The 15,362-nt window shown below is 43.5% G+C and overlaps 1 protein-coding gene across 7 annotated transcripts in view; it reads right to left on the bottom strand.

Annotated features, from left to right (window-relative positions):
• ACAA2 (acetyl-CoA acyltransferase 2) overlaps nt 1-15,362 on the bottom strand; it is an 83,599-nt gene that overhangs the window by 46,965 nt on the left and 21,272 nt on the right. For 6 of the 7 annotated variants that reach the window (XM_044382997.3, XM_044382998.3, XM_057313100.1 and 3 more), the window contains 5 exons: nt 15,184-15,331; nt 12,799-12,974; nt 12,095-12,224; nt 7,918-7,988; nt 5,556-5,710 (listed from right to left, as the gene is read on the bottom strand). In XM_044382997.3, the coding sequence (XP_044238932.3) occupies nt 5,556-5,710; nt 7,918-7,988; nt 12,095-12,224; nt 12,799-12,974; nt 15,184-15,331 (680 nt within the window). Of the gene's footprint in view, nt 1-3,516; nt 4,075-5,555; nt 5,711-7,917; nt 7,989-12,094; nt 12,225-12,798; nt 12,975-15,183; nt 15,332-15,362 lie in introns of those variants that run through there. The other variant, XM_026496292.4, reaches the window with a different exon arrangement.

Here is a 15,362-nt window from a genome sequence, read left to right as displayed (position 1 = left end):
GCGCACCCTGTTGCGTGAGTCCCCTTGGCTCTAACTTCCTGGAGCGCGGCGGACGGTGGGAGGGCGGATGTTGTGGCAGCTAGGCAGCCGGGGCCTTGTCTTCCACACTGGCCGTGTCCCCGAAGAGTTCCGCATCCGTCAGATGCTTGTTTCTTGACCGAGGCTCTCACACCAGAGGCGCTGGGGTATATAGGGGGTCCAAGGCAGCATTCCTGTCCCCGGGGAAGCAAGGCTAGGGCCCAGGACACAGATCTCCCGTGCGTCTTTGCTCTGTCTCTGTGGTCCAGCTGTTCCCCACAGCCCTCAGGCCGCACTGGTTCCGGACCCATCAGCTGAGGGCGGGGAAGTGTGGCAGAATGCAAGCAGCTCCCTGCAGGCCCTGCTCTGGGGGCAGCCGGGGCCTCTGACATACATAGGGTCTGAGTGGAGAAGAGGAGCCCCGTGGGCTCCAAGTGTCTCCGAGGGTGAAGGGTGGGGAGTACCATGATTGCTGCCTGCTCTGCTGCTCCAGTCTCTGTCCCCAGCCGGTTCTCCCTGCACCCCCACCTCGCAGGGCCAGGGACTGGGGCAAGGCCCAGAGTCTCAAGGGGGCTTGCCGGTACCAGCCCAGAGGAGGTAGAATACTGGACTCCCTGGCTCTGGGGCTTTGCTTCTGCTGTTCTCACTGTGGAGAGATAAAGGGCAGCGTCCTTGGCCACAGGGACTTCCAAATTCCTGCACTGGGACTGGCAATGGCCAGCAGGTGAGATTTTTGTCCCCCACCTGCAGTCTGAGGTTTCTGTACTGCCAGTTCTTCTCCCTCTATTCCCAGGAGGTCAGGAGGACCTGCCAGTGGCCAGCTTTGCTGAGAGAAGCATCTGTGAGATGCTGCTGAGAAAGGGACCAGGAGCACAGACCTGTGGTGCCACCTAGGGGACAAGTGTCCCTCGGCTCACGGCTGGTGCGCACAGACTCCTCACTGCAAATCAACCCAATTTCTAAAACCCAGGATTCACTTTAAGAATAAAAGGTGGCGGGGGCGGGGGGGGGGGGGGGGGGGGGGAGGAAGCACCTGGGTGGCTCAGTCGGTTAACCATCTGCCTCCGGCTCAGGTCATGATCCCAGGGTCCTGGGTTCAAGTCCTGCATCAGGCTCCCTGCACAGAGGGGAGTCTGCTCCTCCCCCTGCTCATGCTCTCTCTCTCTCAAATAAAATCTAAGAAAAAAAAAAGAATCGAGGTGAAGGGAAAGGGAGCCATTGTTCACTTCATAAAAATTATTTCAATTATTTCTCATTTATAAAGGCATTCCTTTTAGAGTATCTTTAAAAATGCTCCCAGCCTCCATTTTAAATTATAATTTAGTAAAAAATTTAGTTTTTTTCCCATGAAGGTAGAAGAGACGGCACTTATTATGTAGAGTGAGGAAAAACTAAAAGAACTGGATCAGTCTTCAGAAAGGCAACGCAGATATACTTGGTTTTATATATTACTCATTCTTATTTAAATTTTTCTTTGTCATGCAAATGAAAACCAAGGAGTGTCAATAGAAGGAAACCCCGTTCTTCCCTTGTTGGCATCCCTCTAGGGTGGAGGCCAGTCATTCTTGATCAAGTCCCATTGAAATGCCCTAGACTTACTGATCTGGCGCCATCCCGTGCGGCAGACTCCTTCCCTCAAGTGCCCACTCGCATCTCTACTTGGATGCCTGAACCAAACTACTGAGCCGCCCCTGGCCTGCTCCGCCTGCAGCTCTCCCATCCCTGTGGCTAAGCAGCCCAGGAGTCATCCCGGACTCCTTTCCCTCCCAACCAACAGCTAAGCCAGGAGGAGATCTCAAATTTCCCTCTTCGGAATATAAGCAGAGTCTGGCAACTTCTCACGGCCCTTGCTGCTGGCTCGAGGTCTGAGACAGTGCTATTTCTTGGCCTGGATTACTGCGGTAGCATCCTGACTGGCCTCCCTGCTTCCCACGCTGTCCCTCTACAGTTCATTTCAGTAGGGCAGACCAAGGAGGCATCCTTCCTATAAGGTGATGTCTCTCCTTGACTCAAAAGCCTGCAGTGGGTCTGTTTTACTCAGAATAAAAGCCAAAGTCCCTACAGTGGCTTCTCAGGCCCCACATGATATGCATCCAGATGCTTCTCTGACTGATCTCCAACCCCTCTCCATCTTGCTCCCTCTGCTCCAGTCACACTGGCTCTTTGCACACCATGTGTACTTCTGCTTTGGGACCTACTCTTCTCCCAGGTATCTGCATGGCCAAAAATCACCTCCTTTAAGGGTCTGCTCAACTGTCAGGACAGTGAGGTCTACCCTGACCAACTCCTTTATAATCTTCAAATCCAGTAATCAAACAGTATTTACTCAGCTTTCTTGAACTTGAGGTGGACACTGACATGTACTTTGGTTAATTAAAAGTAGGGTGCCTCTATGTCCCAGTTTGCCTGGAATAGTCCTAGTTCACACTTCTTGCCCCAGAGTTGTAATAATAGCATCCTCTTCACTTCACAATAATAAATACATCATTTATTAGTATAGACTAAGTTCAGTAATTTGCTCCTTGGACATACATCTCAGAATGAATTATGAATATCACTTAACAAAGACTTAACAATTCAACTACACCAAAAAATAAATAATTCAACTTAAAAGATGGGAATAGGACTTTAAGTAAGACATTTCTTCAAAAAAGATGTAGGAATGGCCAACACGCATGGGAAAAGATGCTCAACATCACTGATGAAGGAAATGCAACTCAAAACCACAGTGAGGTCCCCCTCACGCCCATGAGGATGGCTATTCTAACAAAAAACAGAAAAGAGCAAGTATCAGTGCAGGATTTGGAAAAATTGGAACCCCTTGTGCAAGGCTGGTGAGAGTGTAAAATGGTGCAGCCGCTATGGAAGACCGTTTGGCAAGTTCTAGAAATATTAGAGTTAGAGTTACCGTAGGATCCAGCAACTCCACTCTTGGGTACATGCCCATAAGAACTGAAAGCGGGGCCGTGAACAGATATTCTCCCCCCCCCCCCTTGTTTACAGCAGCATTCTTCACACCAGCCAAGAGGCGGCAGCAACACAAGGTCCACGGATGGATGGAAGGATAAACTAACATGGTCCATACATACGATGGAATATTCTTCTTAGATAAGAAGGCAGTGCTGACACGTGATAGGATGTGGGCAAACCCCAAGGACACTGGGTGAGATAACCCAGGCACCAAAGGACAGCTCCTGTATGATTTGCTTTCTGTGAGGGGCCTAGAGTAGTCAGATTCTTAGCGGCAGAAAGAATGGTGCTTGCTGGGGTGGGGGGTGGGGGCAGGGAGGGGGGCTCGGGAGTCTGTGTGGTACGGGGGCAGAGTTTCAGCTCTGCAAGATGAAGAGTCCCGGAGATAGAGGCTACTGGCCATTGCACAATAGTGGGAATGTATTTAATGCCACTTAAAAATGGTTAAGATGGTAAATTTTATGATATGTGTATTTAACCTCAATTAAAGATTTTTAAAAATCCAAGAAATGACAGGAAAGGATCAGCTGAAGTTAAAGTGGTATTTATTCCATTTTCTTGCAATCATATTGTCTAAGGCATACGTGGTAATTATATGGCAGGAGAATACAATTTCTTTTAAGGCCTCTGTAGTTGGATTTTTTTTTTTTAAGATTTTATTTATTTATTTGACAGAGACAGCCAGCGAGACAGGGAACACAAGCAGGGGACTGGGAGAAGAAGAAGCAGGCTTCTAGCGGAAGAGCCTGATGTGGGGCTTGATCCCAGAACACCGGGATCATGCCCTGAGCCGAAGGCAGATGCTTAACGACTGAGCCACCCAGGCGCCCCTGTAGTTGGATTTTTGTGCAGAAATACATCTTTGCCTCATTATCCCTTAATCACACTCAGCCACTTGCAGTAGAGGGCACATCTGATTTCGCAGCTACTCCGAAGGTCACCTGCTTTGCTGTGGCCTGGCCCAGCACAGTACCAGGGGGCCTCCCTGAGCCCCCTGCCCCTCAGGCCATGCTCTCAATGATAACGGCAATGCCTTGGCCACCTCCAATGCAAGCTGATCCAACAGCGTATTTTCCTCCCCGACGCCTAGAAGAGAAAGCAGTGGCTGAAATCTACTCAAATAAAAAACCAAGCTAATTAGAAAATTAATGAAACAGAATTAATAATGGTCACATCTGCATGACTCATCCTCATTCAGCTCCACGTCTCAATCTTCTCCCCAATCCTCAGTATTGGTTTATAGTTACAACACAAGGAATTCAAGAAACTGAATTTTATTAAAAGAAAGTGGTAACACAGAAGAGAAAGGCTGGAACAGATCTAGAAGTTGAAGTGTGCTGTGAGAAAGGAGAGAGGCCACGAGGTCACAGGGATAAAGAGGAAGCTGACGAAGGAGGAGTGAGCAGGCAGCCTCTCTGATTTTTATATAGTTTCAGATTTTCGTGGCACCTCTAAGTAAGTGCGACAAGTGGAGTTTGCCCATGTGAAAGGGCAGATGATTCAGAAGCATTTCATGTCCCTTTCCTAAAAATTAGGCCCCTCTAGACCACAACGTGTTCTCGCTCCTCACTCTGAGAGAGAAGCACCTAGAACTTTCTGGTGCACATCACCCATTTCAACTCCATGAATTAGTAAATAAGGGGCGCCTAGGTGGCTCAGTTGAGTGGCTGCCTTCAGTTCAGCTCAAGATCCCAGGGTCCTGGGATCAAGCCCCGTGTCGGACTCCCTGCTCAGTGGGGAACCTGCTTCTCCCTCTCCCTGCCGTTCCCCTTGCTTGTGCTCTCTCTCTCTCTCTGTCAAATAAATAAATAAAATCTTTACAAAATTTAAAAAAAAAAGAAAAAAATGAAATGAGTACCATTTACCTTAACCTAATAGGAGCCAGAGTGATTTTTTTGGCCTGACGTATTTGGTTTTGTTTGCTTCTTCCTAACAGAGCAAAATGGTCCAAAATACACAGTACCAGATGGAGGAGCTCTTGTATTAAAACTGAGAAGTATCAGCCGTGTAGAAGGGCTCCTCCTGGAACCCTAGCATGAGTGAAGGACAAACTTAGCTCAGACACAAACTAGCAGTTTGCTCAGGTTTCTTAAATGACAGCATCTAGCTCAGAATCCTCCCAATATTTTATTTGTTCTCCTGAAGAATTGCATCTCACTCCTGTAACTGCCACTAGTGTGTAAGCACACCACAGTGGCCTTGGTCAAGGTGTTGGTAGTGCTAACTGCTCTGCACCAGTGCTGGGCGGGGGGTGGAGGGGGTGGGGGTGGGGAGTGGGGGAGTGCAGTACTGGGGGTGGGGGACAGCGCTGGAGAGGGGCCAGACGCTCTGTGAGCATAAGGCAAACAGGAAGCGTGCACATCTCAAGCATAGAGCCACTGATTCAACTGAGTCCATCTATAACGTCAGCCGAAAAAGGACGCCGCCAGATAACTTGTTCCTGGTAAGCAGCAGTACAGGGGGATATGAGGAAGAATGAAAAATGTTGGACTGTTCTGAGGAAACCCAAATCCATGCATTTTTACCAAAGATGGCAAATATGAAGCGCAACAATTTCTAGCAAATACCTTAATTCGTGAACCAGATGCGCCGTAATTCTTGTGCCAGATCCTCCCAGGGGATGACCCAAAGCAATGGCTCCACCATTCACATTGGTTTTACTTGGGTCAAGACCCAAACTCTTCTCGACGGCTAAGTATTGAGGAGCAAAAGCTTCATTCACCTAAAAATAACCAAAACACAGATAAAGATCCTTGTTCATAAACCGATTTTTAACTGAGAACTGTCCAGTCCTACTGATGACTAATTTTGCTCTTTTTTTCCTATTTAAACTACCTTACAATGTTATTTTATCTTACACTCTTTGTAAAGATATCAGGTTTGAAAATGAGTGTATTTACTAACTGATACTTGAAGTCAACTGTGTCCCTTGGAGAAAAGAAATCCTCAGCAATGTTCTAAGCGGATACCTAGTAGAGGCAGTGGGAAACGGCCCACAGGTTCTGGGGCCAGAGGGATGGCTCAAATCTTGCTGTATGCATGTTCTTTAAGCTCTTGACACTCGAGTAAAGTACTGTTACTTCAACAGTAAAATGTGACTGTAGTACATCCTAGGAGTTACTGTCCAAGGTAAATGAAGTCAAGTATTAAGTGTCTAGTGTATTATAGGTAAAACACTACCAATCATTCAGTAGATGGTTGCTACTATTATTATTACCCAGTACTACTAGCCATTCTTCCAAGATTAAACTGACACACAACCAAGAATAACCTTCAGAGTCAGATACCTAGAGGAATGGTTACCGTGCTGAAATATGGCAGATCTGGAAAGTAGCATATTGTATTTACTTAACAAGGTTGGCTATGAGAATTACCTTCCTTCAAGTTCATAGCACTATAGTTTCATGTGATATTAGCTAGAAAATTTTATAGGTAAGAAAACTGATTTTAAGAAAGGTAACTTTTACAGAGTTAAGATCAAAATCCAGCCTTGTGTTCTTTCCTACTATATTTTGTGTTTTTCAAGATGGTGTTTTGTTTGTCCTTAGGTCCTACATTAGTTTTCCATTTTATATGGTCATGTTTAAGGTGGTACTAAGAGACCTGGAATATGAACTAGTGAAACTAGGTTTTTGAACCATGGAAAAACTACCACGTGATCATCAGAAGTCCCACAGACAATCATATCAAAGTATTGAGAGCTATGTCCTTGAGTACATATATATCTATAAATGATTATGAACAGCTCTGAAGAGCTGACATAGTTAAACAGAATTTTAAGTGTGAAATCTAGAGTCAGAAATTCAGGGACATTATTTGCAAATATAAGTATGAATATTAAGCAGCCCCTTTGAGGCTTTAAGAATGGAAGAAGACATTTAAGGATAAGCTGTTTGTCTAAAACCATGGTTTCCTGGATGAGAAAAACCACACTGGAGATCACACATGTGCTGAGTGAGAAGCCCCTTCTCTACCAATTTAAATAGAGATTTCCTTTGTTGTATTAGTTATTTCCCAATGTCAAGCAGCATAGATGCTTAATTACCCAAAATTTTAACAGTCCCCAAACGTAAAATGTATATAATCCAGCTTTAAGTATTTTCTTTTCCACTCTTCCTTTTAATTGTGCTAAATGCTTAAGATGCCTTTGCTCTAAACTAACATTAAAAAAAAAAACCACCATACTTATAATAAACTTAAGCTTTCTATACCAAAAATTATGACACCCCAAAACTAGCCACAACTTTGGCGTAAAAGCCAAAGGTAAGTTTGGGGGAGGGGGAGTTTTAACTTGGGGAGAGGGCAAGAAACTTCTAGATTTGGCACCAGATATTCATTTTCTATTATGTCAGATCTTCTGCTTGTATTTTTTTCATTTTAATCCATAAAAGGTCAAAGTTATTTCTTTTTCAACCACCTTATATAATATTCAATTCAATTCAACAAGCGCATTGGCAGTCTAAAATGCAATATTCTTCTAAGGTTGTTTTTTTTTTTTTTTTTAAGATTTTGTTTATTTGAGAGAGAGAGAGCGCAAGCAGGGGAAGTGGCAGGCAGGAGAGGGGAAAGCAGGCTTCCCAACAGGGAGCCTGATGCGGGGCTTGATCCCAGGACTCTGGGATCATGACCTGAGCAGATAGCAGACACAATCAACTGAGCCACCCAGGTGCCCCAAGGTTCTAAGAAGTTTCCAGGAATTCATATTTTAGTAGGAGAAATCAAGCTGTTTTAATTATTTGAATATACATAGAGCACCTTAATCAGGTAGAGGAAAGTACCAACCCAAAGCACATAAGGTAAGTAACGCTTTGACGCACATTATCTGGAAAGGCTAATACGTGGAAACAAGAAAGCTATAAAACACCAAAATAAAGCCGTTTATGCTATAGACACTGGTGATTCATTCATGTAAAACAGTGTAACACGTACCTCTACCAAATCCATGTCCTTAAGACTCTGTCCTGTTTTCTTCAGTGCCCCATTGATAGCAGGGACAGGACCTATAGAAGAACAAAATCAGTTTCATCTTAAGTATTAAATTTCTCCTTCTTTACTAAACAAGGAAGGAAGATCATGTAATGTTATTAGTAGCCACAAATCTTACTACCTTGATAACATTATTCAATGATGTGACAATAAAAAAAAAAAAACAGAAAACAGAACCAAAGTGAAAAACTGGTTGTGCAAAACTGTAAATGAGAGGCTCACATGGAAAGTTCTCCCAGAAATGTCCTTAAGAGTTCAGACATCTAGGGCGCCTGGGTGGTTCCCTTGGTTAAGCATATGCCTTCTGCTCGGGTCATTAATCCCAGGGTCCTGGACTTGAGCCCCGACTTAACCCCCTGCCCCCGCTGGTGCTTGTGCTCTCCTTCTCTTGCTCTCTCTCAGATAAATAAATAAAATCTTAAAAACAAAACAAGAGTTCAGACAGTCAAAGGAGTCCTCTATGGGGTTTTGCAGTCATTTACAGATCATGCTTCATACCAAACATCAAAGCAGACAAATCACGTGCATTCCTAGTAGAGAAGTGACTGCGGCCACTCCCTGAATTTTCAGGCCCATTTGGACAAAAGGCAAAAACAGCAGCAGCATCTCCACGCGGGCACAGCAAGACAGGAAGCCACAATGCACTTTAGGGAAAAGATAGCTGAAGCCAAGAAGTGTTTTATAATGCCACCAGCAGAGATTTTAAACAAAACAAAACCCCCACTGCAGAAATGCAAATCTACCTAGTAAGACTTCTGAAACTTTAGCTCCCAGATCACTGATGATCACCAATAACAGTTTAATGCTGCTCGTAATTTTTAAGTATACTGATATTTTTTCCCAAAAGAGACTACTTCACTATCTATTCTTAGAGAATGAAATTGCCATAAATGTCTAAAAAGAAATATGTGGTATGTTCTATTACATTTAAGTAGTCAAATATTCTGCAGTAAGTTTCATAAACATGCCTAAGGTAAAATGGGAGATCAGTCTTTACAAGAAAAGCATAATGCAATCTAAAGACAACGGAATTTTTGTCACCTAGTTAAAATGTTCTTTAGACAACAGTCGGCCTACTGGTCAAGGACATCCAGTTAGCACTTTTCAGTCTCGCTACCGATTTAACATAGAATCTAGTTCCAGACTCTCTTTGTTATGTCTATGGCACAAAAATAGGATAGACAGTCAACACTAGAGCATCAGGTGGCCAGCATGGTCAGGGGATGGAGTATCCTACAGGGCCCAATGACACACAGAACGAGAAGCTGACTCAACACACCTCCTTGTCTTCAAATCCATGGTAAGCATGACTCAGTGCATTCCTGCTAACTTAGTTACAGTCAACTGTTAGGCTGGGCCACAACCTGATTTCCTAAGGATTGTTCCCGTAACACTGTTATTTACTGGGACTCAGAAAGTTACACTATTCATGCTGGGGAAAGGAGACCTCATTTTTGCCCTACCACTAATAGCTGTGTGACCTTGGGCACCTTTTTTTGGGCTATGAGCTTCTCATCAGAAGTGCTTTGAACTGGTTCTTAACTTTCTTTTTAACCACTGGAGTCCTTTCCACAAGTAAAGCCCAATAAAAGATAAAACCAGAGCTGCTACAGCTGCAAAGGTTCAAAGCTTCCCCCCACTGCTGCTGCCACTGAGGATTTCCAGGGAGTGCTGTCCTTCCATACGTGTCCTTCCTGGGAGCCATTACTAGTCTCAAGTCCTGGCTTTCCCCCGTTTTCTGGGTCAGCAGCTACTCTTGCAAGGTTAAGGACTGCTTAATGTTGGATAACTATAAACCGAGGACACTATTCTTAGAAATCGGACTGATGTATCAATCCCCACTCTCAATAACCACTCTCCCTTATTTATTCATTTGGGGCACTCCATGTAGTTACCTGTTTAATCCCATACAACTGACAGACAGCTGTCTGGTTGAAGGGACATCTGACGCTGGGACATTTGGCATTTATGGCTCTGTTCAAGCCCTGAGGAAAAAAGCAATCCCCCTACAATGGTATTCATTGTACTATAAGGCCAACTTCCAGACCCTGGAAGAGAAGGAAGGAAAACTACATTTTCTTCACTATGTTAATGTATCAGAATCTATTCAATGAGGTTAAACTGAAAAAGAACCAAAAAATAACTACCTACCTATATCAGATGAATTTGATTAATCATCAAAACGATGCAGGTACACTTAAAAAAAACCCATACTCCCCAGGCTCCACCCTAGAGCTACTGAAACGAAATCTTTTGGGGTGGGGTTATAGGTAGATTTTGATGATCATTTGGGGTCTGGGAAATCACTATTCCAGACACTGAGGTGAGAAATGCCATACCAATATACAGAGGTTTAATTTTAAGCTACCTTCCATCTCTAAAACAAAAGCGGTGTTTTGCTGATAGTGAGTAGCTAAAAGCTAGTAAGCTTTTAAGCCTGAAACACAGAAAAAATTCACTTTTAATGGATGGTTACATAGCTTGCAGTTTTGGTTAAAGTAATTTGAAACACAGTGAAGGCGACAAAATATGGACATGCCAGCAAATATGGCTGGGTATTAACTTAGTTCCAAATGAGCACAAGTGGTATTACTTGAGAACCTTGAGGCGAACACTGAAGGATCTCTGAGAATTCAGCTCAGCAACAGGTTATCTCCCATTTACCTTGGGACCTACTTTCAAACCCAATTAGTTAGCTGGAAAAGGCCTACCTAAACTCATAGAAAAATCTCTGGACCCACCGAGAATCTGAATCTAGCTGTAGGGTAGGCTTTTCTTCGGGGTATGAGGGCACAGGCGGGATATTACAAAGCCTCCAGGCACTAATATTTTTGTAAGTGAGGCTCTTCATCGATTCTGTTTCCTGGAGAATGATGACAGAAATTATTAAAATTCAGTGTCATCTGAGGTTCCTAGGAGTGCATCCAGCAAAAAGGTCTTTGTTCTCTTCTAATCCATATTTTCAAACCAAGAAAGAGTACACCACTGGCCCCTGAACAACGCAAGTTTGAACTGAGCAGGTCCACTTACATGCAGATTTTCTTGATAAATACAGTGCAATACCATAAATGTATTTTCTTACAGTTTTTTTTTAAGATTTAGTTATTTGTCAGAGAGAGAGAGAGAGTGCACAAGCAGGGAGAACAGCAGGCAGAGGGAGAAACAGGCTCCCTGTTGAGCAAGGACCCCAATGTAGGACTCGAACCCAGGACCCCAGGATCAAGACCTTAGCTGAAGGCAGATGCTCAACCGACTGAGCCACCCAGGCACCCCTTCTTATAGCTTTCTTAATAACATTTCCTTTTCTCTAATTTACCGTAAGAATACAGTGTATACTACGTATAACATACAAAATACGTGTTAAAAGCTTATGTTATGGGTAAGGCTTCTGGGGAAGTAGGCTATTAGGACTTACATTTTGGGGGAAGCAGCAGGTATACTTGGATTTCGACTGTGTGACAGTTGGCAACCCTACCCCCACACTGTTCAAGGGTCAACTATACACATTTGTAGGGAGTTCTCCTGCTCATCTTTGCCAGTCAGTATACACTATAATTCATTTTCCTATTAAGCTACAGCTGTGCCAGGTGGTTGTGACTTTGACTTCTGAGACAACACGGTGAGAAGAGCACTTGAATTAGAGAGGCCTGGTTCCCATCCTGGCTCCATCACTTACCAATCTGGAACTTGACAAGGCAACCTCCCCAAGCCTCCATTTCCTCCCTCACAAAGGGGTTGTGGGAAGAGGAAATGAGACACACCAGCGACCACATGCAGAATACCCAGCATTCAGTCATCTCCGATTGGCCCTGGGATCTCTCCTTGCCTATTCTCTCATCTGGTCAGCACCTTGTAACTCTTCTCTGTTACACGCTGGGGGCCAGTTTTAAATATCTCAAATGGACACTGAGACGTGATTACTGCCCACGAGCAGCTTACACAGTCCTGGGTTTTCCTATTGCGCCCAGCAAAGGTATTCATAAAGATGAGTCATGTAAGTGATTACTAATCTCCTTTTCTCCATAAGTGACCTTGATTTGGCTACTGTTTCAGGTATCTGAATGCCAAAGACTTCTCTCCAGAAACATAACACAACCAGTTTGTGTCACTACAAACTTACCAATACCCATGATAGAGGGATCACATCCAGACACAAAATAGCCCACAATCCTTGCCAGTGGTGTGAAGTTGTGTTTCTTAACAGCTTCTTCACTAGCAATGATAACCACTCCAGCACCATCAGATACCCCCTTGGAAACAAAAACAGAAAATTAACTAGAGGGCAAAAGGACCCAGTTCATCAAGGACTGAACTAATGGAGCAGAGTCAGGACTGGGGCGACAGGAAGCACCAGCACCAGTCTGGGTGATAACCAGTGCTGGCAGGACTCTGGGGGATCACATGTTGTTTTAGGCACAGAACCCACCCTCACCAAGGGAACACCGGAAACCACGTCCAGGAAAAGCATATGTCCAGATGTGGGGAGATGTAAGAAAGCTGAGGAGTTGTAGACATCAGACAAAACAAACCAGCACACCAACCCATGAAAACTGAAATCATAACCAAGCAGATTTCCTTCTAGATTCTTCGTAATACTGTGAAAAGACTACGAAACTAGAAGAGTATTATATGAGAGTTGGAATATTTTGTTTGGGACTATGAAAACCCCAATGAACAGAATATGAACACTGCCAGTTTAAGGTACAGAGCTGAAGATTAGCATGGGAAGTGTCCAAAAGATACCACACGACTAACTTTGCACTGAGACTAACTTTGCACTGAGCGCATCAGCAGGAGTCCAAAATGATCTGTGGTGCCACCTACCGAGGCGTTCCCTGCAGTCACGGTTCCTTCTTTCTTGAACACTGGGGGCAGTTTATGTAACTGCTCCAGGGTCGTCTGGGGCCGGGCATGCTCGTCCACCTGCATTGTCTGTTTCCCCTTCTTCGTCTTCACCTCAATTGGTGCCATCTCATTATTAAAGTAGCCAGCATCATTAGCTGAAATAGGAGGACCATCGTAAGAATGGGGGAAAAAGAAGATACAAGAAACGAAATCAAACACATCCTTCAATTTAATTTCTACTCTACCCTTTCCTCACAGCCTACTTTAATATAAGTCTTTGTTCCATGTACAACTTACGCTGCCTCTTGGAGAATTTAATATACTGCCATGAACCCATGCAAATGCATTCTGCATCTTTTTAAAATTATAATTTTGATCTTTTTTTACTACAATTTTTTTTTTACAAGGTATTGCTAGACTATTAGCAGTCCTTGTCTGTTAGTTACAGATTTAATAGCACTAAATAACTTTAATGTCTCATTTAAACTTCTCTGGGTGAGATAAGTAATTTAAACGTTACCAAGTTGTACAATAATAACGTACACTTAAAATTTTCTTAAGGGGGTAGAGTTTATGTTAAATGTCTTTACCACAGTAAGAAAAAAGAAGTTGTCTCTAAAAGAATAATTACCGATCTAGGTCACCAAGTAATCTATGACTGAAATTTAATGACAAACCGAAGAAATTTAAAGCAAACCGAAGAAATTCTATGAACGATTACGGACATAGTTCTAAGTGAAACAGCTGACCTACCTCCACCTCCACTGACTAGAATGGACTACAGTAACCTACCACTTCAAAAACAGGATACGCCAGGAGTGAGACCACCTTACTCCTGATATCCCTTTACAGCAGGCTACACACTTCCCTTATTTGGTTTTCACAAGAACTCTTAGGGGAAAAGGGGAGGCAAATCTTTTTTATTTCTATTGTACAGATGCCCAGTGAATAAATGACTTGGCTGAGGTCAGATAACTTGCATGTGGCCAAGGTACAAAGAGAACTGATGCCTCCTGGCCTCTGGACCAGCACCCTCCCACTTTAAATGTGTAACTGAAAAACACAGAGGATGAGCTGGCTGGCATCGGCTGCATCCCACTTCTCCCTCTGAAATGCTAAGATGGACTTTATTCTCACTATGCCAAGTATTTAACACCCCTATAGAAGCGTTATTGCTCATTTATAATAGTTTAGTTTAAAAAATCTTTTTCAGGGCTCCTCGGTGGCTCGGTCGGTTGGGTATCTGCCTTCGGCTCTGGTCACTGGGATCAAGTCCCGTATCAGGCTCTGTGCTCGGCGGGGAGCTTGCTTCTCCCTCTCCCTCTGCCCCTCCTCCCTGCTCGTGGTCTCTCTCAAATAAATTAATTAATTTAAAATCCTTAAAAAATAAATAAATAAAAAATAAAAAATCTTTTTCAGGAGACTAACAAATGTCTTCAACTCACCACACTGTCATGTTGCCCACTTTGGACTGGTCTGGCAGTAGTGGGGAGTGTTACCCCAAGGGCACTGGAGCTCTGGCTATGGACAGTTCTGAGTCTTCGAGTCAGGGTGCAATGATTCTCAATTAGGAATGGGAGGAGGAAGGCACGAAAGAATACCCAGTGGGTCCTTTCCAAACACAGCATCCCTTCCTTGTGAACAGGACATGCCGCACAGAGAACACCCTCTCTGTCCCAGCAGCCCCCATGAGCCGTCGTCTCTCACAGCGTATCAGAGCCCTCAGAGTAGAGTGTTCTACTGACATCAGAACCAGTTCAGGACAAAATTCAAGTGGCCAGATAACGGTCAATTAACAATGCCACTTTTTAAGTAGCATTACTATATTTCAAAAGAGAAATTTCTGGTTAATTTTGCAATCATTAAGAGAATATCTACTCATCTAAAAACAAAGGAATGACGAAACAATGTGATTTTTCAAAAGGTATAATTTTAAACAAATATTATTATATGAATATTATAATCTGAAAACGACAAAAATCTTCTCTATTTTTTAGACCGAGGTATAACTGACATACATTATATTAGTTTCAGGTATGCAACACAATGATTTGATATTTGTGTATACAGGATTGCAAAATGATCACCACTTAAGTCTAGTAACATTTGTTTCCATACATAGCTGCACAAATTTTTTTTCTTGTGATGAGAACTTTTAGGATCTACTCTACTGTGACTTCAAATACGTGCTACAGTGTTATTAACTATGGTCACCATGCTGCACATTATATCCCCGGGACTCAGTTTAAAACCTTTATTTTAGGACTTACTTTATTTTATCACCTTTGACTCCCTCCACCCATCTCACCCACCCCCCTCCCTAGTTTTCTTCTGTAGGTATTTCTAACATCCAATCTCACTGACCAGCTTTCCACCTTTGCTGTGACTGGAGGGCATACTTGTCACAGTCTTCTCTGCTTATATTATGTTTTGCAGCAAGATTCTCTGCAGTGATTCCCATGGGGAGTCGGATATGCTCATCTGTTAATCCTGACCACAAAGCATCTTCCATCTATTAAAAGACATGAATAATAAAGTGATTC

Source organism: Ursus arctos, unplaced genomic scaffold (assembly GCF_023065955.2).
Source record: "Ursus arctos isolate Adak ecotype North America unplaced genomic scaffold, UrsArc2.0 scaffold_17, whole genome shotgun sequence".
NCBI classification, from domain to species: Eukaryota; Metazoa; Chordata; class Mammalia; order Carnivora; family Ursidae; genus Ursus; species Ursus arctos.
The sequence above is the reverse complement of the archived record's forward strand: the minus strand, read 5'-3'. Positions and strand labels throughout refer to the sequence as shown.